The 23,650-nt window shown below is 37.6% G+C and overlaps 1 protein-coding gene and 1 non-coding gene across 2 annotated transcripts in view; both read left to right on the forward strand.

Moving 5' to 3' along the window:
* Positions 1-14,642, forward strand: part of PPM1D (protein phosphatase, Mg2+/Mn2+ dependent 1D) — a 51,706-nt gene extending 37,064 nt beyond the window's left edge. The window contains exons 4-6 of the mRNA XM_061176786.1: positions 2,685-2,875; positions 8,682-8,924; positions 13,160-14,642. Coding sequence (XP_061032769.1) covers positions 2,685-2,875; positions 8,682-8,924; positions 13,160-13,717 — 992 coding nt within the window. The 3' untranslated portion in view covers positions 13,718-14,642. The remainder of the gene's footprint in view (positions 1-2,684; positions 2,876-8,681; positions 8,925-13,159) is intronic.
* A 6,900-nt stretch (positions 14,643-21,542) lies between these two features.
* LOC133081035 (U6 spliceosomal RNA) lies at positions 21,543-21,648 on the forward strand. The gene has a single exon (XR_009698706.1). It is a non-coding gene; the product is annotated as a U6 spliceosomal RNA (small nuclear RNA).
* The last annotated feature ends 2,002 nt before the right edge of the window (positions 21,649-23,650 follow it).

The following is a 23,650-nucleotide window of genomic DNA, read 5'->3' on the forward strand; positions in this document are numbered from 1 at the left end:
CCTAAGTGGAGAACCAGAAAGGACATGAATGGGAAAGGAGATTTTTGTATCTTTTGGTTTTCGTGCCATGTGAAATAAACAAGTAACTTATTTTAAAATATTTTCAAATTTTTAACTATATTAATGTTAGTTTATATATGAGAAATTGTGACCCTTCTTTGAGGTCATGTAGTTTGCATTAGATTGAAAATTGAAATTTCTTTTTTTAACCTAGATTTTAAGTTTAGACATATTAGGGATTCTGCTTTATATAAATTTATGTTTTTACTTGGAGTGGCAATATTAATTTCAAATATTGGGGGGGAAATTGCTTTTGAAAGCTTTTAGCATCACATATGAACCCTGTAATTGCTATCTTACAATTTATCTTAACTGTTTCCATCCATGTTCATTTTTATAGTTTCATCAACCAGGGAGTTTTGTTTTACTGGTATAAAGAAATAAATGTGTCTTTGTGAGCTGACCTGGATTATAATTAGCTTTTAGTGGTCATATGTGTTCTCTTTTGTTACTCTGAAGGATGAATTGCCCCTTTCAGGAGGCTGATTTAGCAGTGAATTTTGCTATTTCAGAGTGGAGTAATTGATTTGAATTATTCTTTCCTTGGATTCTGAGCATATTTGAATTGGCCAGTATTTCTGATGAGAGGTATGGTGACGTTTAAATAAGGAAAGGAGAGGACAAAGAGCTTCCTCTTGTTTAGCAAAAGTCAGACCTGCTTAACAGCGGCAAAAACAATTTATCCTCTTGTCTGAAAACCTTTTGTTCTTAATTAGGTCTTTTCCCAAAGTATTTCACAACAAACAAAAGAGGCAGAAATTAATGTTTTCTCCTTCTTGTCTCCTCCTTCCTGTTTTTGGGAGCAAAAGAGTTTATATTGTCCTACTTATTTATCTTATGTATCACAAAAGAGTAAATGGTTTCTATAAATTTTTTTTTCTATTTCAGTTTTATTGATCTTTTAGTTGGCCCGAGTCGACTAAAGCTTCTTTTATGTTGAACATTTTGAGGTGTACATCTAATGCGTCTAAAAAGTGGAAGTGTTAGGCATTGTTTTATGTGGAGCTAATCAAGAAGGAAGATAATTATGTAAGAATCTTCTTTTACTGGCTCACTGAAAGGGTGAACTATTGATCTCCAAAGGCTAGTCATATGGTAGGTTAAAAACATAAAAATGCTTATTTTTATTTCTGGAATTTTCTTCCAAGTGACTGGCACCCATCCTTTCAGGTTTTGTTTTTTTTTTAAATTTTATTTATTTTATTTATTTATTTTTGGCTGCGTTGGGTCTTCGTTGCTGCGTGCGGGCTTTCTCTAGTTGTGTCGACGGGCTTCTCATTGCAGTAGCTTCTCTTGTTGTGGAGCACGGGTTCCAGGCGTGCAGGCTTCAGTAGTTGTGGTGCATGGGCTCAGTAGCTGTGGCTTGCGGGCCCTAGAGCGCAGGCTCAGTAGTTGTAGCGCCTGGGCCTAGCTGCTCTGCAGCATGTGGGATCTTCCCGGACCAGGGCTCGAACCCGTGTCCCCTGCATTGGCAGGCGGATTCTTAACCACTGCGCCACCAGGGAAGCCCCATCCTTTCAGTTTTGATGTAGGTATTTTCTTGACCTAGGGGGCTAACAGGAGGTTTTCAGTTAGCCACTAGGACTCTTATTATTTGTAGAGCAAGGTCTCCACATTTTATCTTTTTTTACAGTTATCTTAGTTAATCTTGGCCCTTCGCTCTTCCCCATACATTTTATTTTTTTCTACTTTTAAATATATTTTTTAAAATTTTTATTGGAGTATAGTTGATTTACAATGTTGTGTTAGTTTCTGCTGTACCGCAAAGTGAATCAGTTATACATATATCCACTCTTTTTTAGATTCTTTTCTCACGTAGGTCATTACAGAGTATTGAGTAGAGTTCCCTGTGCTATAGAGTAGGTCCTTCTTATACGTTTTAGAATCAGCTTGTCCAATTCTACAAAAGTCCTTTTGGGATTTTGGATGGAATCACATTGACATTATAGGTTATTTGTGGAAGAATTAACATCTTCATAATGTTGACTCCTCCTATCTTTGATTATAGTTTATTTCCCCATTTATTTAGATAGTCTTTGGAATCTAATTGTATAATCTTGTCCATAAAAGATTTGCACACCTTTTGTTAAATTTCTCAGTACCTGATATTTGGTTCACTGTTGTAAATGGAATTGTTTAAAATTTTACATTTTCTATTTCTTGCTATTATATAGAGATGCAGCTGACTTTTATATATTGGGTTTGTATTTAACAACCTTGCTAAGTGTTCCTGTTCTGATAATTTATCTAATTTCTTTTTGGTTTCCCATGTAGAAATAAAATTATCTTCAAGTAATGATAGTTTTATTTTCTTCGTTCCAATTCACATATATCATTTATTTTTATTATCTTACTGTGTTGAGAAGGATCCCTTGTATAGAATTGGAAGAGAAGTGGTGATAGAAGGCATACTTTTATCAGGTTTATAAGGGAGTTACCTTTTCAAATTTCTAGTTTGCTAAGAAGTTTTTTTTTTTTTTAAATCATGAATGGATTTTGAATGTTATCAAATGCTTTTCTGCATCTGTTGAGATGAACATGTAGATTTTCTTCTTTAATCTGTTGATGTGATACTACTAGCTTGCAAATACTACTTCTTGCTTTTTCTGCCTCCTGCTCCCCAGGTGATTTGTGGAGCTATGATTTCTTCAGTGGTGAGTTTGTGGTGTCACCTGAACCAGACACAAGTGTCCATACTCTTGATCCCCAGAAGCACAAGTATATTATCTTGGGGAGTGATGGACTTTGGAATATGATTCCACCTCAAGATGCCATCTCAATGTGCCAGGACCAAGAGGAGAAAAAATACTTGACGGTGAGAAGTAACTCAATTCGATATTATTATCTACACATTGTTCTGGTACTTTTGTCAGGGGTCTTGAATATGAACTAAGGATGTTCACCTTGAGTAGATTTTTGCATTTACCCTGGCTGTAGAAGAAAGTAAAATATAGATTTCTGCAGCTTATTAGGGGAACAAGACAGGAAATAGATGAATGAAACTAGATAACAAAACATACAACCACTGACTTCATTATGAGCAGCCCTTGACTTCCTGGCCTATGGAACCCTCACCAATCCTTCTTTTTATAAATTGAGATATAATTCACATTCCATAAAATTTACCTTTTTAAAGTATTCAGGTCAGTGGTTCTTAGGATATTCTCAAAGTTATGTAACTCTCAACACTAATTCCAGAACATTTCATCACTGCCCCCAACAAACCCCATAACCATTAGCAGTCATTCACTATCACCCCTGTTCCCTGGCAACCACTAATTTGTTTTTGTCTCTATGTATTTGCCTGTTTTGCATATTTCATATAAATGAGATCATACAATATGTGGCCTTTTGTGTCTGACTTCTTTCACTTAAGCATAATGTCTTCAAGGTTCGTTCATGTTGCTTGTATCAGTACTTTATTCCTCTTTATGGCTGAATAATTTTCCATTGATGGATATGTAACATTTTATTTATCCATCCATTCATCAGTCAATGGGTACTTGAGTTGTTTCCACTTTTTGGCTATTTTGAATGACGCTGCTCTTAATATTCATGTACAAGTTTTTGTGTGGACATGTTTTCAGATCTCTCAGGTATCTACGTAGGAGTGGAACTCCTGGGTCATGTGGTAACTCTATGTCACCTATATTGTTTTAGTCAATTGCAAACCTAGAAACAACCATCAATGAGAAAATTCTTTTCTTTCCTTCCTGGCTTGCTTAAAAATTGATCTTCATTCTGAGCAATGACAAAGTAAGGAGATTTGGGAAAGTGCAGTGTTATTGAAGGCAAGGAAAGAGAGTGTTTTGGAGTAGTAGCCAGCAATGTCAAATTCTACAAAGAAGTAGAGGCAGATGGATGAAAACAGGGTATTGGGTTTTACATTTAGGACCTTTTATTATTAGTGACCTTCAAGGATGAAGAGTTTCGGTTGAAGTGATGAGGGCATTAGCTAGCAGATTGGAGTGATGATGAAACAGTACTTTGTGAGCCTAGGAAATAGATGTAGAGAGTGTTCAGGAAGACAAGGGAATGTAACATTGTTAGCTTGAAAAGATAGTGAGGGTCTTGAAAGCAGTTTTATAGTCTTACGAGAAAGATTGACAGAACAAGAGAAATAAGAGATATTGATGGAATGAAGGTCCAGAGCACATCGAAGTAACTGGAATCAATGGCTCCTTGGAAAAGATGATCTTTTTCTAAGATGGGAGGAATGGTAAAGTATATTTTGGGGCGATAAGGAGGCAACATGAAAGAACTTGTATTAAATTGTCTCCATTCATTCCCTCAACTAACATGTTAGGCACTAGGTACAAAGGAAGCAAAGATAAATAGAATATGGTGCTTGCTCAGCATTTACCATATTATTACCAATAGGATATATAGATAGCTATCAGTACCATTTGATTGTGAGTTGTTTAAAGATAAGAGTCATGTATCTATTCAATTTTACAAACTTGGGGCTAGCATGATGCATTTGGTCAGTGATGTCAGATGTAAAAGAAAGATTAAATAAAATAAAGACTATTTTGTCTATTGGATTTTGTTTGTTTGTTTGTTTGTTTGCCACGCCGGCTTGCAGGATCTTAGCTCCCCTACCAGGGATCGAACCTGGGCCCTCGGCTGTGAAAGAGCGGAGTCCTAACTACTGGACTGCCAGGGAATTCCCATGTCTATTGGATTTAGAATTCTTTAATGATGAAAGAGAAAGAGAGAAACATTTCAGTGGCATGATGAGGCCAAAAGCCAGTTTTATTGGGTTGGGAGAACCTATTCATAAACACCTAAGTGTTTTAGAATGAGTATTGAAGGAAGCATTCATCTAACAATATTTAGAACAAGTGTGGAGAACTGAGAGGGAGAAGATAGGAAACTTGTGAGGACTGCATAAGGAAGTTTCATGGATGAGAGTGGTATTTGAGCAGGTCTTATAGGTGGAGTTGAATTTACCAGGTAAAGAGATGAAGGGAGGAGAGTGAAGCTTTCCAGGCAAAGGAATAGAATGTGTAAAGTCAGAGAGAAGAGACAAGTAGAGCACATTCAGGTTTCACAAGTAACTTGATGTGATTGGAAGACAGGAGGCAAAAAGGTTTTGAATGGTCTGTTATGAAGTTAAGTCTTAATAGTCAGGTAGTGGAGAGTATTGAAAAGCTGCATTTTAGATACGCATTTTAGAAAGCATACTCATGGCAGGGTGGAATAGAGGGCAGATGATAATGGATGTGAGAATTCTATTTATTAGGAGGTGTGGGAAAAACATCTCGCCCCTTACTAAATTAAACTGATGCAAAGTTGGCAATGAAAGAGAATGGGTGTCAGCAGTGAGTGATTGGTGAAGAATCCCTGAGAGAAGGTGAATTTTGATGAATGGAATCATATTTATAAGGTCTATCTCTGCCTCTGTTCACATGTTGATTCCTATTGACAGTATCTGATTTTATGTTAGTTTTATTAATTAATTAATTAATTAATGGCTCCCTTGGGTCTTTGTTGCTGCGCACGGGCTTTCTCTAGTTGCAGTGAGTGGGGGCTACTCTTCATTGTGGTGCACGGGCTTCTCATTGCGGTGGCTTCTCTTGTTGCAGAGCACGGGCTCTAGGCATGAGGGCTTCAGTAGTTGTGGCATGTGGGCTCAGTAGTTGTGTCTCGTGGGCTCTAGAGCGCAAGTTCAGTAGTTGTTGGCGCATGGGCTTAGTTGCTCCATGGCATGTGGGATCTTCCTGGACCAGGGCTCAAACCCGTGTCCCCTGCATTGACAGGCGGATTCTTAACCATTGCACCACCAGGGAAGTCCTGATTTTAATTTTTTAAAAAATATTTATTTATTTATTTATTTATTTGGCTGCACCCAGTCTTAGTTGTGGCACTCAGGATCTTTAGTTGCAGCTTGTGGGATCTAGTTCCCTGACCAGGGATAGAACCCCTGCCCCCTGCATTGGGAGTGCAGAGTCTTAACCACTGGACCACCAGGGAAATCCCTGATTTGATTTTTATTAATGGATCTATTAGGCTTCCTCTTTGGAAGCTGCTGTTATGTTCCAAATGAAAATTTTTGCAAGTTTTATCTAAAGCAGCAATGGATTAAAGAAAAAAAAGAAAAAAAAAACATATGCACATACAAGCAAAAAAGAAATATGGGACTCCCCTGGTGGCGCAGTGGTTAAGAGTCTGTCTGTCAATGCAGGGGACACGGGTTCGAGCCCTGGTCCCGGAAGATCCCACATGCCGCGGAGCAACTAAGCCCGTGCACCACAACTACTGAGCCTGAGCTCTAGAGCCCGCAAGCCACAACTACTGAGCCCATGTGCCACAACTACTGAAGCCCACGCACCTATAACCCGTGCTCCACAACAAAAGAAGCCACCGCAATGAGCAGCCCACGCACCGCAATGAAGAATAGCCCCCACTCACTGCAACTAGAGAAAGCCCGCACACAGCAATGAAGACCCAACACAGCCATAAATAAATAAGTAAATAAGTAAGTAAATAGAAATGTAGACGTTAAAAAAAATACATAAGTGGTAGAACTGACAGAACTTGGGTTTTAAGGAGGGAGAATATTATGACACCCAAATTTCTTAGTGGTGGCTGGAAGCTGTTATCAAGAAGAAACACATTATTTTGGGGGGAGGGAGGGATAATTCATATAGGTGTGTTGAATAGGACGTGCCTTTGGTTCATCTAGATAGATATTTTCAGTAGGCAGTTACTGAAAGGCAATGCCTGGAAATGCTAATTTCAGTGTTAACGGGAGTCAAAGCTGTGACAATTTATGACATCACCTCGTGAGACAGTAGGGTGGAAGAAAAGGACACAGTATTAAGGGGGGCCCAAGTCAACAGAATCCGTGAGCTGAGGGAAAATGCAAGTAAGGTAGTAGAAATGGCTTATGTAGATTTCTTTTTTATGGAGCTTTGCTGGGAGGGAAACAGGCACACAGAAAAAGTGAAAGGTAAAGGAGTCCTTCAGTGAGTTCTCAGTGAGCTAGTATTTGGAGAGTGCTGCAACATGTACACTGGGGAATGTAATAGATTCATGAATTACAGATTAATGCTGCCTTTCATCAATTTGTGAAGTGCATATTTTTTCATATTACAAAGGGGGGAAAAAAGCAATGTTTAAAAACATCTTTACAAAGTGGTACTTTTCTTGCGAATGAAAGGATGGCTTAATATTAAGATTTTAAAGCAGCTGAGGGGAGTTTTTTGCAGTTTGCCATCATTAATGTGTTGGAATACTGTAATATGACCAAGATCAGGCAATCCCAAATAAAAATGATTCCCTGTTTCCCAAGGAAAGAATGAAAAAAGCCCAGTTCTTTATCCGGTTTCAATATATAAACTTGAGGCATATAGCTGACAGTTAAAGGACATATATGTTATATATTTTTTAATAAAGTGCTTATAGTACGGTAGTACATTATATATACATTATAGTACATTAATATTTTGTACTTATAATACATTAATATATGTATTTTTAAAATTAGGATATAGTTGTTTTACAATGTTGTGTTAGTTTCTGCTGTACAATGAAGTGAGTCAGCTATATGTATACATATATCCCCTCCCTCTTGGACCTCCCTCCCACCCCACAATCCTATCCATCTAGGTCACTACAGAGCACCGAGCTGAGCTCCCTGTGACATTAATATATTTTATTACATTACATAAAGTAACATATTAATTAAAAATTTTTTCCCCTTATAGTTCATGACACATTTCTTTTTCAAACATTTCCACTCATTTTCATTATTCATTTATTTCTAGAGGTATTTTTTAAGATAAGTAGTTCTTTTCTGGAGCACATCATTTTCTTTTCTGTTCTTTGAAACTTAGCAGTTATTAAATCCATGTATGATGCTGTAAGTTTTATTCCAAGCCACATTTATTTGTATAACACAAGTTCATTTAATTTTTTTTTGTTTTGTTTTTTACTCTTTCTGTTTGTATGTATTTGATCTCTATACTATAACCACTTATTGTATTGCTTTTTTCTTCATAGGAGTGACATTAGCCATTTATATATCTATAAATGGCTATGCGTGTGTGTATCTATGTATGTATATATATGTCAATATATACATATATCTATGTATGTAATATATATGTCAATATGTATACATATATTTAATGACCATTTTTATTTCCTTGTCTCTGAGTTTTGTTCATATCCTTTGACAGTTTTTATGTTGGGATTGTCTTTGATTTGCAGAAGCTCTTATTTTAGGAGGAAATTGGCCCTTTGCAATGAGTTTTTTTTGCCAGGTGTGATTATTTCATTTGTGAATTGTTTATCTATAATAACTTGATGTTTACTTCCCCTTTTTAGATAACTTCTGTATAACTTTTCCTAAGTAAGTTTACAATGAAGACCAAGTTTCTTGCTACCAAAAAGATAAAAATACAGGTGAAATTTAACCACAGGATAAGACCTTGTCTTATTATTTTTTTAAATTTAGAGCAATACTGTTTTAGCATAGTTATGGGTTTGTGGATAAAGTTTGAAATTTTAATTATTTATGTAGGCCATGTTGAACATGTGATTTTTCATTTGATACAGGTGTAGTGGCAACAAGGTCTGAGTTGTTATCTTCCTTCTTATTCTTTTGTATACAGGGTGAGCATGGACAGTCTTGTGCCAAAATGCTTGTGAATCGAGCTCTAGGCCGCTGGAGGCAGCGTATGCTTCGAGCAGATAATACTAGTGCCATAGTAATCTGCATCTCTCCAGGAGTGGGCACTCAGGGAGATTTCACCAATGAAGACGAGCTCTATCTGAACCTGACTGATAGCCCTTCCTATAATAGTCAAGAAACCTGCGTGATGACTCCTTCTCCGTGTTCTACACCACCAGTCAAGGTACACAGTTCTCTAGTATTTAAGTTGTAATAGAATTTCTCTGGTTAGTATTACCTGAAAACAGTTTTCAGATTCTTTATATAATAGAATTTCGGATTTGAGCTACAGTCAAGAAAGTGATAGATCTTTGTCATGTAACTTATTGTCAGTAGGCCATCTACACATAGGTACTATACTGAATGCCAGCTGTATGTAGAGCACCTAATAGAAAAGTGATTAGATATGCCCCCTGAAGAATATTAACCATATTAATATTTGGAACTTACTGATTCCCTTCTGATAGTATGAAAGTTTTTAAGCATTTTTTGTGATGCACTTCCATATGTGGTATTTCATTTGAACCTCATAACCCTGAAAGCTAAATAGTGCAGATGTTATTCCATTTTATAGATAATATGACTGAGATATTGAGCAGTTTGAATAAGATCATACAGAATCAAGACTGAACTGGACCTTAGGATATCAGACTTTAGAACTGGTTGTCTAGTAACATGGATAAGAAACATCATTCCTATTTCTTATCCATATTAATATTGAATGAATTTAAGATGTGCTGTGAAATAAACAAGTTTAAATGCTACTGTATTTCCCTTTTTCTGATTTCGTCCCAATTTTTTCCTGCTAATAATTAGTAATATCGATAACTTTTGATATACCTGGCCTTCTGAGAATGTGCTTTCAGAAGAATGACCATTAAAATGGGAAACACAGTGGAATTTTATGTCGTGTATTCAGGCAGTTTTTTAAGATGTTCAAAGCTACACAGTACAAAGAATTTATTTAATTTTGGGTATTGTGATCCTATATGGAGTACGTGGAAGTTTACTATTACCGCTTTCCTATCTTTTACTTCACTGTATATATGGCAACTTAATTTTCCTTACATGGACTCTTCATTTAGAAATTGACAAATTAATATTTTATGCTTATTTTCTTAAAAGAATTTCTTGTCAAAGCTTTCTTTGCTTTGAAAACTCTTGAATAATAATGCAGATTGAAATCTTTTAAAGTCTCTTCATTCTCTTTTGAGTGTTATGAAGGAGCTTATGTTCATTTGAGAATTCACTGGTTTCTGTATTTGAATGTATTCATTACTTTCGTGTTTCCTAATGTGTTTGTATTTGAATAACTGAACTTTAGGCAGTACAGAGAAGGAGGCCTTAAGGTGGAGGTAAGGATGAGGGGATAGAAGATACTGTGATAGGAATAAATACTCCTAATATTGATCTCAAAACTTATTGCCATCTGTGGATTGGCATTAGTAAAATTGTACATAAATTGCGCCTAGAAATAATTTTTAAAACATATTTCAAAATTCTGAAAAATAATGATCTAACAGTTTTACTAAAGTAAAGCTTAGGAGATTTATGTATGCACTGACTTATATGTAGGCGTGGTTGTTTGTTAACCATCTGGCCCCACCTAAATATGAAAGAATATTTAGAGCCATTCAGAACAATCAGTATTGTTGGCTCTGGCCTAACAAGTAAATAAAGACAAATCTCTGCCCCAAAGATTGTGTTTTGTTTTGTTTATCTTAACCATGGCTACTCACAAGTATCTCTGATGTATTTCATTGTTACAATAATCCTATGTTTAGTAACATCTAGATATAAATGACATTTTGGTTGATTTTGAATGGTTTTTAAGACCTACCCACATTTAGACTAGGCACTTGAGACTAGGTTATCTATCTATAGACATGTGAACTTCTGTTTGAATCGTAAGCTAAATCGGTAGTCAAATCTTTGTTTTCGGACAGATATAGTAGAAATACTTCTGTTTGTGATATATTACTATGGCACAGATTTCTTTATCCTTTCTTTAGGGCAAAACTAAATTTAGCTGTTTTTTAAATAAGCCAAGAGCTATAGGAAGGAGGAATGAGGAAAAGAGTTCTTCCAGAGGATTAACACTTAGTTTCAGTTGTGTTCTAGGCACAATTTGTAATTAGTTGTTTACTGTTGGATTGTAAAATATATGGAGCTCTCAAGAAAGCCAATCTCTGAAGTAGTGAAACTTTTAAAGTGTGAGTTTTTAGGATGTAACCTGTCAATATCACGAATGTTTTATGAGCATGTAAGAAGGCTTAGCAATACAGTAGTAATTAATCTGGGATGAGTCTAAGAAGTCTAGGCAGTTGCCTGAGCTAACAGATGCAATGTATTCCCACAGAATGCCAATAAAAAGAGAAGGAAAAGTTCAAGGAAAAAGTGGGGGAAGAAAAGCCGTGCACCTGTAGTATCAGAATAATAATTTGTGAATTTAAAAAGACACAGCACAACAGAAATTACAATAAATTGTGTTAACTCTGACATCATCCCATTGTTTTTCTTTTGTAAAGGAATTCCATCTAATGTCTAACATTGTTGCATAAACTAGAGCAATATGTTCTATTTCTGTAAGTGGCTTGATTAGTACCTTTCTTCTTGTGCCTAAATTAGTGATGTGCTCGTTTGGTAGTAGGAAGCCTTCTGTCTACAGAATTTATCTGCTGCCTTGTCTTGTTGCAAATCCTTTTTCTATATTAAACCAAGATGAACTTTTAGTCAAAAATTACTAATGACTAGATATAGTTTTCTGTGGTCAGTCAGAACATGCTTGTGATCAGGGTAGTAGGCATTGGAATCAACCTAATGTAGAGGGGATAAATTCACAGACAAGTTGTTGTTGATATTATTGAAAGCCAGATGTAAATATTCTAGAACAGAGACTGTCCTGTTATCCGTTCTCAACACTGGTATTTTGAAATAAGGTTGCTGCCCAACATCTAGTCAGTGTTAAAACAGATAAGAATTGGGCTTTCAGTCAACCATGTAGTGTAAAATAAATAAATGAGCCAATGACCCCAGAAAGGAAGAATATATTCTTAGTTTAAAAAAAAAAAAAAAAAAAAGGTAGCAGCATTCTATTTGGGGCAGTACCAAATTAGGAACTTTAGGGTTTCTCATCTCTAGCCTCCATTGGACCTAAAGTTAATTTTTTTTCAGTAAAGCATCTTCATGTTACATGGTTAAATTGAAATGCTTTTGATTGCTTCAATTTCCCTTTTTCTTTTTAATTCTAGGAACGTTGAAGGGAACATTAGTTTTATAAATAGGCTTTTTTATAGAGCACTTTCTCGAAAGGCGTTTATTCCCAGGGGATTTTATATCAGAGGGCGACCAGATAATATGTCTTTGTTTACCATTCTACAAAATGGTTTACTTGGGCTCTTCAGAATATATTACTATTTTAATAAATTTGATTTGATTGAGAGAGGAAATGATTGAGGGAAATGTTACACACTTGGGCAAGAGATAGTATTTATGCTTAAAATTTATACTTGAGAAAGTATTAAAACAATGATTTTCTAAAATATTATACTGGAAGATTTGTATTTGATAGGAAGAATGTTCTTATCTGTCTGGAGATGGGAGGATATTCTGAATACATATAGATCTGAGGCACTACACCTAAAGAGTGGTGCATATCTGAACCTCCTGTGAAGCTTTTTAAAAAACAATACCTGAAAGTTTCCATATGATTTTCACTTATATCTTTTCTTTTTAATAAATTTATTTTATTTATTTACTTTTGGCTGTGTTGGGTCTTCGTTGCTGTGTGCAGGCTTTCTCTAGTTGTGGCGAGCGGGGGCTACTCTCTGCTGTGGTGCGCGGGCTTCTCATTTGCGGTGGCTTCTCTTGTTGCAGAGCACGGGCTCTAGGCGTGCAGGCTTCAGTAGTTGTGGCGCGTGGGCTCAGTGGTTGTGGCTTGTGGGCTCTAGAGCACAGGCTCAGTAGTTGTGGCTCATGGGCTTAGTTGCTCCGTGGCAACTAAGATGTGGGATCTTCCTGGACCAGGGCTCGAACCTGTGTCCCCTTCATTGGCAGGCGGATTCTTAACCACTGTGCCACCAGGGAAGCCCTCACTTATATCTTTGAAAGTTGCCCCAGCCATACTCAGTACATTCCCATATGTCCTGTTTTCTCAAATAACGGAACAGCATCTAGTGTTTGGGAGATGGGTGCAAAGCAACAATCTGAATTTCCATTATGACAGAGTTGCTTTAATGTTGCACTTCACATTTTCCACGCTACTGAATATTCAGAAATTAAAATATAGAAAGTAGGAAATAAACCCCCCAAATAAACAAATTTGTCACTTATTCTAATGAAATCTTTTCATTTCCCCAATGGTTAAGCTGAATTCTAGGATAAATTAGTTCTTACTTGGTTTACCTTCTTGTTTTTCAGTCACTGGAGGAGGACCCATGGCCAAGGCTGAACTCTAAGGACCACATACCTGCCCTTGTTCGTAGTAATGCCTTCTCAGAGAATTATTTAGAAGTCCCAGCTGAGATAGCTCGAGGGAATGTCCAGGCTGCAGTCATATCCTCAAAAGATCCAGAGCCACTTGAAGAAAATTGCACTAAAGCCCTGACTTTAAGGATACATGATTCTTTGAATAATAGCCTGTCAGTTGGCCTTGTGCCTACCAATTCAACAAACACCATCGTGGACCAAAAAAATTTAAAGATGTCGATCCCAGGTCAAATGAAAGCTCAAGAAGTTGAAAGAACCCCTCCAACAAACTTCAAAAGGACATTAGAAGAATCCAACTCTGGCCCTGTTGTGAAGAAGCATAGACGAAATGGTTTAAGTCGAAGTAGCGGTGCTCAGCCTGCAAGCCTCCCCACAAACTCACAGCGAAAGAACTCTGTTAAACTTACCATGCGACGCAGACTTAGGGGCCAGAAGAAAATTGGAAATCCTTTACTTCACCAGCACAGAAAAACTGTTTGTGTTTGCTGAAATATATCTGGATTTTTTTTTTTTCCAAACTTCTAAGGGGGCTTTTTGAATTTGGTGCCGAAGTTGAACTTTTTTTAAGGGGACAAAATAAAAATAGTATACAGTTTGACTTTTTGGAATTCAACAGTTTTAACCTGGCCTTGTACTTGCTTGTATTATAAATGTGAATTTTGTAGATGTTAGGGTTATAAGTTGCTATAAAATGTGTGTAAATTTGTATCCTTCACACAAACTCAGTCTCTTACTCTGATACACAGTAAATGTAACAACAGGGCTAAAGGTTTAAAAAAAAAATCAAAAGAATCTATTAGATTTTAGAAATACATTTAAACTTTTAAAAATGCTTATTAAGAAATTTGTATAAGTCACTTGTGATGAAAACTACACAACTTTTTAAAGTAAATTATGAAGCAAACTGGAAAAGTGATGTATTTTCATAGTGACCTGTGTTCCACTTAATGTTTCTTAGAGACAACTAGTGTTTTAAAAATTATTCTTTATTTCTGATTTCATAATTCAGAACTAAATTTTTCATAGAAGCAGAAGTGTTGAGCCATGCAAAAGTAGCTGGGTTTTAGTCTCCTTGTCCTAATTAAAATACTATGCAGTATCTATTTCATTCAGTAGCATTTTTTCTAAACATTAATCATCAGATTTGCTCACCAAATCTTTGAAGTAGAAGGAGGTAGGTTTGCCTAAAAAGATGTCCTTCTCAATCATCCCAGACATTCAGTAGCATTAGTAGGTCTTAAAAGTAGTTATATCCTCTTCTAGTGTTTGCATAAAATATGTGAAGTTTTTCTTGCTATGTCAATAACGGATGGTGCTGCTAATTCCCAACATTTCTTAAATTATTTTATATATCCGATGGTTTTCATTGATTATATGGACATGTTTGTTCATCTAATAAAATCAGTGAACTGTTACTGATGTTGCTGGATTTTTGTTATTGGTTTGTTTTAATGGTATATATTAACTTTTTGTTAGGCCATGATCAAGCTTTAGAGTAACAACTTAAAATACATGTAATGTTCATCTTTGCACTCTTGACTTTTTAATTTTAACTTAGAGTACATCAAATCAGGCTAAATATACAATAATAAGTATATGGTTAGATCAGTTATGGCTTATAAGAGTTTGATGAAATATTACATAGCAATTAAAAATGAATAAAACTATTATTTGGTAATATAAGAAAAAACTAAAAGGAACTAATACCAAAATACTAAGAGTATGTTGTTTTGGTGTGATAAATTGTTCTACAAAGAGAAATTTTTTAAATTTATTAATTTAGAACAGGACTCTAAATGAGACATTGAAGAGTTAATCCATGCATTCAACATTGACCATGCACCTACAGTATGCTTGGAACTGTGCAATTAGAAGCACACCAGTTTTCCATAAGAGGATTAATTGAGGGCTTCCCTGGTGGCACAGTGGTTAAGAATCCGCCTGCCGGTGCAGGGGACATGGGTTCGAGCCTTGGTCTGGGACCAAGCCTTGGTCTGGGACCACATGCCATGGAGCAACTAAGCCCGTGCGCCACAACTACTGAGCCTGTGCTCTAGAGCCTGCGAGCCACAACTACTGAGCCCATGTGCCACAACTACTGAAGCCTGCGTGCCTAGAGCCCGTGCTTCACAAGAAGAGAAGCCACTGCAATGAGAAGCCCACACACCACAATGAAGAGTAGCCCCCACTCGCCGCAACGAGAGAAAGCCCGCGTGCAGCAACAAAGACCCAATGCAGCCAAATAAATAAATAAAAATTTCCCTTAAAAAAAAAAGGATTAATTGAGAACCAGTGGTTCAGGTGAAACATTAATTTTGGCTAGTTTTTCAAAACTAAAGAGTTTGTTTTTCAGATTTTTCCAAGGTAATGACATATAGCAAGTAGCATACACTTTTGGAGTCAATTTTTTGCGAAGAATTCTTCCATCTTTATTTTTCAGATCAATTTTTTAATGTAAATGTCATACCATTCTTTCCTAGGTCACATTTATAGTGCCATAGAGTCCAGTTCCATACCATACTAATAGCTGTCTAATACTGGAAACATTTTTGGTTTGAGATACATAACTAAAAGGTAAAATTAGCTCTCTTTTGTATGTGTACCTAGGGCTGTTTTTAGGCCTTTTCTTTAACGAGTTAAAGATGTTATGCAATTAACAATGTTTTAATGTTTATATTATTTTTATTAAATTTTATTTGCCTATAATGTATACATCAGTAGTATAATGCATGATGGAAAATTCATGATTTATAAAATGGTACATAATGAAACTACCCTCACCTTAGTCCCCAGGGTAGCCAACAAATCTGTACATAGACATGCAACTATACATCTGTTTCTCTCTTAATCTTAAAGATTTTTCCACATCAGTACATCACAGCACCTCCTCATTCTTTCGTATTCTACTCTGGATATGTTATTCACCTATGCCACTACTTAACCATGTCCACTGAAAGGAAAACAAACACTATTTCTTCCTTTACTCACACTCATAATACTTAAGATGCCAGATGTGTGGGTTTTCCTACACCAAGCAATGCTGCAATATTCTGCAGACACCAACTGTGTGTCCTACAGTTCAGTTCAGTCTGACACTATCCATCTGATCCCACAAGTTAAGGGCTCAGTCTCATGGTGCTGCCCCCACTTCAGATGCCAATTGCATCTCCCAGATTGTCACCTACTCTTCGGACTGGCTGACTATACATCAGCATTCCCATAATCACCACCTCAGGTTTAATACTTTGCTAGAACAGCTCACAGAACTCAGGGAAATGTGTTTACTGGTTTATCATATAATAAAGATATAGATGAACAGCTGGATGAAGAGACATCAGGAAAGTCCAGAAGGGTTCCAAGTGTAGGAGGTTCTGTCCCCATGGATTTGGGTTGTACCACCCTCCCAGCACATGAGTCTGTTCACCAGTCTGGCAGCTCTCCAAAGCCCACAGTTCAGGGATTTTCATGGAGGCTTCATTATATAGGCATGATCAATTATTAACTATCTCCAGCTTCTTCTCCCAGGAGGAAGGTGGTGGTGTTACCGAACTCAGGTTCTGCTGCTTGCCGCCGGAAAGCCAATATTCAAGAGGTGAGAGTGTTGGTTGGAAAGGAAGAGTTGCTTTATTCAGGAAGTCAGCAATCTGGGGAGAAGACGGACTGGTGTCCAAAAATCAACTTTGAAGATTCTGCTTGACCATGAAAGTTTTTAAAGGGAGAATCATTTGGGGAAGAGGGATCAGACTTCCCATGTGCAGACTTTCTTCTGATTGGTCGATGGTGAGGTAACAGAGCCGTGTTCAAGGAATCTTGTGCTCAGCCTTAAGTTTCCATTCTCCACCCGAGTGGGGGCCATAGTTCCTACAGAACTCAAAGATATTGTTATATTCCTTGAGGAGGAACCAGGACCCTGCCCCACAGCTGCACTATCGTTTCTTGACTGCTCCCCCTTTGTTTCTGCTTTCCCTCCCCTTCCCTGATAAGCAGCAGTTTGAAACTGCCCTTTGGAACTCAGGGAAGGTCAGAAGGCTGAATGAAGCCTATTTCCTACAAACAAGAAATTGGGGACACGGAAAGGATTTGTACCAGATATGTATCAGAGGATATGTATCAGATTGTTATGTACACCCCTTGGGGAGGAACTAGGACTTCTTTCACTGAACTATTGTTTCTTGACTGCTTTTCCACTGTTCCTGAATTCCCTCACTTCCCTTAATATCATTAATTACTGAGACCTGTTCAAGGGCAAGCTTCGTGACCAGGCTTAGATCACAAAATGGCTTAGGCCAAAATAGCTTCTCCTATGTCAAGAAAGCCAGGCCTGGTTCTCTTTCTCCAAGGACCCCCTACCCTATCTGCTTACAGTTCTTCTTTATATCTTCTCTTTTTTGAGATTTTCTGTTTTTCCATTCATGTCGAGTGTTCACAGTTGCTTGCAAGAGCATTTGTATAATATAGCTTTAAAGTGTCAGATATTATTCTTTGTCATTTAGGTATCGGCATCTGTTGTTTTTTTCATGCAAATTGAGGTTTTCCTGGTTCTTTGTATACCATGTAATTTGGGATTCTATCCTAGACATCTGAATATTATGACAGTCTTATTTAGCTCTTATGGAGATCATTGTTTTAATAGGTAGTCAGTCTGGTTAATTCATGCTGTTGCAGGAAAGAAAGTGGGGCACAAGAGGATGGTCACGTCCCCTCCCAGGTCTCAGGCAAGTCCCTGGGACGGCTGCTGAGTGTGGGTTCTCGGCTTCGTGCAGGAAATAATTCAAGAGCGAGCCATAGTAAAGTGAAAGAAGGCTTATGCAGGGAGATACACACTGAATGTGGGTCATCTCAGAAGGCCCGAGGCTTAAGGGTATGGGGTTGTCAGTTTTTATAGTGGTGGGTAATTTCATAGGCTAATGAGTGGGAGGATTATTCCAACTATTTTGGGGAAGGGGCGGGGATTTCCAGGAATTGGGCCACCGCCCATTTTTTGGCCTTTTATGGTGGGCCTTGGAACTGTCATGGTGCCTGTGGGTGTGTCCTTTAGCTTGCTGACGTATTACAATGAGCATATAGTGAGGCTCAAGGTTTAGTGGAAGTCAATCATCTGCCATCTTGGACCTAGTTTGTGCTAACCAGTTTATGTCACATCCTCAATGGCTGTCATTCTTTAAAAGGTTGTGCCCTGCCCCCTTCCTGTCTCAATGCCACATATTCCAACGCACCTTCTGTGGTCTGTGGTTTCAATATCAGTTCATTTTCCAAATCCTTTGCCATTGTGTAATTTGATCTGTCCCTTGTGTTCATCACCCAGTAGCTAGTTGGGGACCTGGGCAGTTATCTATCTGCCAGTTAAGTTCTCAAAGTCTTTAATATGCTGATTAGGATCAGATTCATGCCTAATGTACTCAGTGGGGTCGCTTTCCTGAGCTCCTCCCTCTCTACAGTCTCCACGGTACTTTCCCTTTCTTTGGGGTTCTTCTTTTTCAGGCAGAAAGCTGAGGCTTCAGGAACCATGCACTTCTATCACTTTGCCTGAATTTGGGACTAAATGGCTTAACACCTTTGAGTTTTGGTCCCCACCTGTAAAATGCAGATAATAATACTACAATGGCAGGTATATAGTGCTAAATAAATGTTTGTAAATGTTTCCTAATATTAAAATTTTAGCCTCTCAAAACTGTTACTACATATTCAGTTTTCACTGATTTAAAGCAATCTTTATCCAGGTTTATGCATATGAGGGGAAGATAAATTATGCCGTGGCCATCATTAAAACAGTTGATGAAACTAATTTTTGGTCTTTGTTAATAGTTTTACTTTCTGGTATCTTTAATTACAAATACCAGCTCCAAATTGTAGGATAAATTACTGGGGTTCTGACATGTAATTTTTCCTGTTAGTGAGCAGAGTCTTACGGAGAATAGAAATGAAACAAATAATCCCTTCTGTTAAAGAGTTTACATTTTAGCTAAATAGACAATGGAATTATAATCATGCAGAAATATATAATCATGCACAAAACAGTTACAAAGTAGTACTAATGTGTCAAAGATAAAGGGTAACCATACTTCATGGTTTGCCGGGGACAGTCCTACTTTACCTTATTTTTTTGGTTTAATTATTAATAAAGCCTCATTTCATGAAGGTTTCCTAGGTAGGATGACAAATTACATGGCCACTTTATAAATACTAGTTTCAGGAGAATGACAAAGCAAAAAAATTATCACTGTATTTTCAGAAAGTTTGCTGGGCCTGAGAATGAGCAGAGTGGGCTAAAGAGATCTGTGGGTTAGGGTGAAGGGACCCAAGATAGTAAACAAATACTTAGAATTTCAAATAGAAATGTGGGAAATGGTGTTTTAGAAACTACAGTTATCTAGTAATATGCAGGGCAGACAAATGGCAGGCGTTGTAATTACATACATGTGAGGTGATATAACCTTGGATTATGTTGGTTTTGCAATTCTGAAGTTTAGAATTATAATTTTTAGGCGATTACCACAAATGGTAGTGTTCAAAAGTTTCAGCCTGATGAATGCACAAGAGAATGTCCATGGAGTGAGTAATTAATGTATTTTTACCTCACAATTAGAGGATTTTAGAGAAATGTAATTTTTTAATAGACATTTTCTAGAGCAGTTTCAGGTTCACAGCAAAATTAGAGCAGAAGGTACAGATTTCCCATATACGGCCTGCCTTAACACATATACAATCACCCTTGCTATCAACATCCCCAACCAGAGTGATACAATTGAACAACTGATGAACTTACACTTGATGATGGTTTGTTTTTTTTTTTTAAGTACTCGAACTGTGTTTTTTCTTTTTTTAATTTATTTTTTATTTATTTATTTTTGGCTGTGTTAGGTGTTCGTTTCTGTGTGAGGGCTTTCTCTAGCTGCGGCAAGTGGAGGCCACTCTTCATCGCGGTGCGCGGGCCTCTCACTATCGTGGCCTCTCTTCTTGAGGAGCACAGGCTCCAGACGCACAGGCTCAGTAGTTGTGGCTCACGGGCCTAGCTGCTCCGCGGCATGTGGGATCTTCCCAGACCAGAGCTCGAACCCGTGTCCCCTGCATTAGCAGGCAGACTCTCAACCACTGCGCCACCAGGGAAGCCCGATGATGATTTTTTTACCTCTTTGTTTTCCTTTTTTCTTTTCTTTTCTTTTCTTTTTTTTTTTTTGGCATGGCCTGCAGGATCTTAGTTCCCCCACCAGTGATTGAACCCCTGCCCTCAGCAGTGAAAGTGTGGAGTCCTAACCACTGGACCGCCAGGGAATTCCCTCTTTGTTTTTCCTTATGCTTGACTGACAATTAAAATATTAATGTTCACCATAACTCTGTGTGAAATCAGATTGTTTCACCACTGCTTAAATCATGTGATTATTGTCCAAGTGTTTTTGGTGGCCAAAACAAGTGAGGCAATGGCTTGTTTGAGGCTAAAAAAAGAATCCTAATCCTACCAAACAAAAAGAGGGGAGAAAGTATAAACTGACCTTGACATTTGGTTTGCATATGGATAGTTCTCTGACAAATCTCTGGGAACTGGGAACTTTTGTTTTTGATTTGCATGGCCACCGGAGAGGCAGCTTTAGTAATCAGTGATTTATTACAATGGGCCATTATAGCAGCTGGAAGAACAAGGACTCTAGCTTGAAGTTACTCTCACACTGAAAATGAGCTTCCTAGCTGGGATTGCTCAATTCCAAGAACAGATTGTGAAAAGGTTCCCCACGTCCCAATAATCTGAAGTGACTCATCAGCTGGCAATATGTACTAAGCACCCACAATTCACGTCCATTCAAAACATGATCACCACAAATTCTATTTTCTCTCTATTTGAAGGCTGATGAGAGAATCGAACACCATCTTTGTGGAGAAAAAACGGAGTATAGCTGGGGTTTTTTTGTTTTGTTTTGTTTTGTTTTTCGGTTTACTGCAGCACTTTTACTTCCTCACAATGGCACACTGCTGGGGCCTAATGTTCTCACATGACAGTAGAAAACCAAAATCTGTTGTCATCTCTTCAAGAATTGAGAATTGCGTGCAAAAACCTTACATAAGTTAGAAGGATGAATAAATTTACAGGTGTGAATGCAAACTGTTTTCCAACTCAAGGCAAGTAATAACATATGGTGTTTTGGCAGGAAAACTTCGATAAGAAAGGAAAGCAGGTCCTAAGGTTCGGACCTTCTCAACCCAGTAAGACTGGCAAGTTAGTAATTAGAACGAGTTAATTTGTACAAATTTCTAACTGGTTCTGAGAATTTTAAATTTATTTACACCTCATAAGAATCCCACTTGTGGAATTGTGAGGCTTGTGCTCACTTTGGCAGCACATATACTAAAATTGGAATGACACAGAGAAGATTAGCATGGCCCTTGCACAGGATTACATGCAAATTCATGAAACGTTCCATATTTTTCAGTTATCGAATTTGTATCTTTGTGTATACAATGTCTTTGCAAAGATTAAATAGTATAAAATATGATGTAAATTGTACCAACTGATATGGAAAGAAACAGTACCAACATTAAACTTTGCAAAATTTTAAAACTTAAAAAAAAAAATCCTGCTGGGACTTCCCTGGTGGTGCAGTGATTAAGAGTCCGCCTGCCAATGCAGGGGACATGGGTTCGAGCCCTGGTCTGGAAAGATCCCACATGCTGCGGAGCAACTAAGCCTGTGCAACACAACTCCTGAGCCTGTGCTCTAGAGCCCACGAGCCACAACTACTGAGCCCACGTGCCGCAACTACTGAAGCCCGTGTGCCTAGAGCCCGTGCTCTGCAACGAGAAGCCACTGTGACGAGAAGCCTGCGCACCACAACGAAGAGCAGGCCCCGCTCACCACAACTACAGAAAGCTCTCGCGCAGCAACAGAGACACAATGCAACCATAAATAAATAAATAAATAAATAAATAAATTAATTAATTAATTAATTTTAAAAAATCCTGGGAATTCCCTGGCAGGTCCAGTTGTTGGGACTTGGTGCTTCCACTGCAGGGGGCACAGGTTCGATGGCTGGTCTGGAACTAAGATCCTGCATGCCATGACGCGGCCAAATAAATAAATAAAATAAACAACATAAAATAAAACACAACCTCCTATCAAAACATCACATTAATAAAAAAAATCTTATGAGGCTAATAATTTTTTTTTATACAATTTACAAAGGATGAAACCAGGGCACAGAAATTCACCCCCACTAAAAAATGTATGACTTCAACAGGGTTCATCCTATCTGTAAACGTCATCACTCAGTTGCTCAAGCCCAAAGCACAGGCGTCATCCCTGATTCTCTCATTTCCTTCTATCCCACATGCAACCCATTATCAAGTTCTTTTAGTTCTGTCTTCCAAAATATTCTGAAATTGATTACTTTTCACCTCTGCTGCTTCACTTCTAGGCCCAGTTCTAGACAGCTCTCCCATCTGGTCTAGTGAAATAGCCTCCCTACTTGACCCACTGTTTCCACTCTTGTCCCCTCCCTAATGACAGTTTATTCTGTTTAGTAGATAGAACGATCTTTTAGAAATATAAGTATGATCATGACACTTCCTAGCAGAAAGTCCTCCAATAGAGTCCCACCCTAGAATAAAACTAAAACTCCTTATAATTCTATACACTATACTCCATTTGGCCACTGCCTACCTCTCCTAACTAGTTTGCTATCATTTTCAATTGAATCTACTTTATTTAACAACACTGTTTTTCTCATTCTTCTTCAAAATTCATTCCTTTCTTAAGGTCTTTGTACCTGTTGTTTCTTTTATCCTGACTGCTTTTCCCTCAGAGCAGCTTTCTTACTACTTCATTGAAGTCTTTGTTCAAATGCCATCTCCTGAGAGGCCTTCCCTGACCACATTACCTAAAATAAGCCAGCTCTGACCTCTATTTATTTGCCTTATTTTTTTTTCCATACCATTTTACTTGAAATTCTACTTGAATTTCTCTGTTTGTTTATTTCTGTCTTCCCACCAGAATGCAAATTCTCTGGCTGAGGACAAGCACATTGGTTGATTTGTTTATTGCTGTATCTCCAGAGCCTAGAACATGCCTGACACTTAGTAGGCATTCAAATATTTATTGAACGAATGAATTTGTGTTTATGATTTTTGTTTCCTTGTTTCTTCCATAACTTTGTAGAGGAATAGTGAAAGAGTTATGGAATTTAACAATGCATGTAAAACAGCTATTTAAACTGAAAAACCTTATACAAATGCTGGTTATCCCACCTGTGAGTGTTACCTATTGGTCTCCTCTGGATTTTCTCTTTATTCCTGCTCTGAGTCAGGGACAACATGAGAGTAATAATTATTTAATTCAAGTAAGTCTGAATTTTGAAATATCTGTTGTGTTCAGGGTAGTGAGGTATAAAGGGGGATTCAACAACATGAAAGCCTTAGTCTTTTAATGCCTAGGAG

Source organism: Eubalaena glacialis, chromosome 19 (assembly GCF_028564815.1).
Source record: "Eubalaena glacialis isolate mEubGla1 chromosome 19, mEubGla1.1.hap2.+ XY, whole genome shotgun sequence".
In the NCBI taxonomy this organism is placed as follows: domain Eukaryota; kingdom Metazoa; phylum Chordata; class Mammalia; order Artiodactyla; family Balaenidae; genus Eubalaena; species Eubalaena glacialis.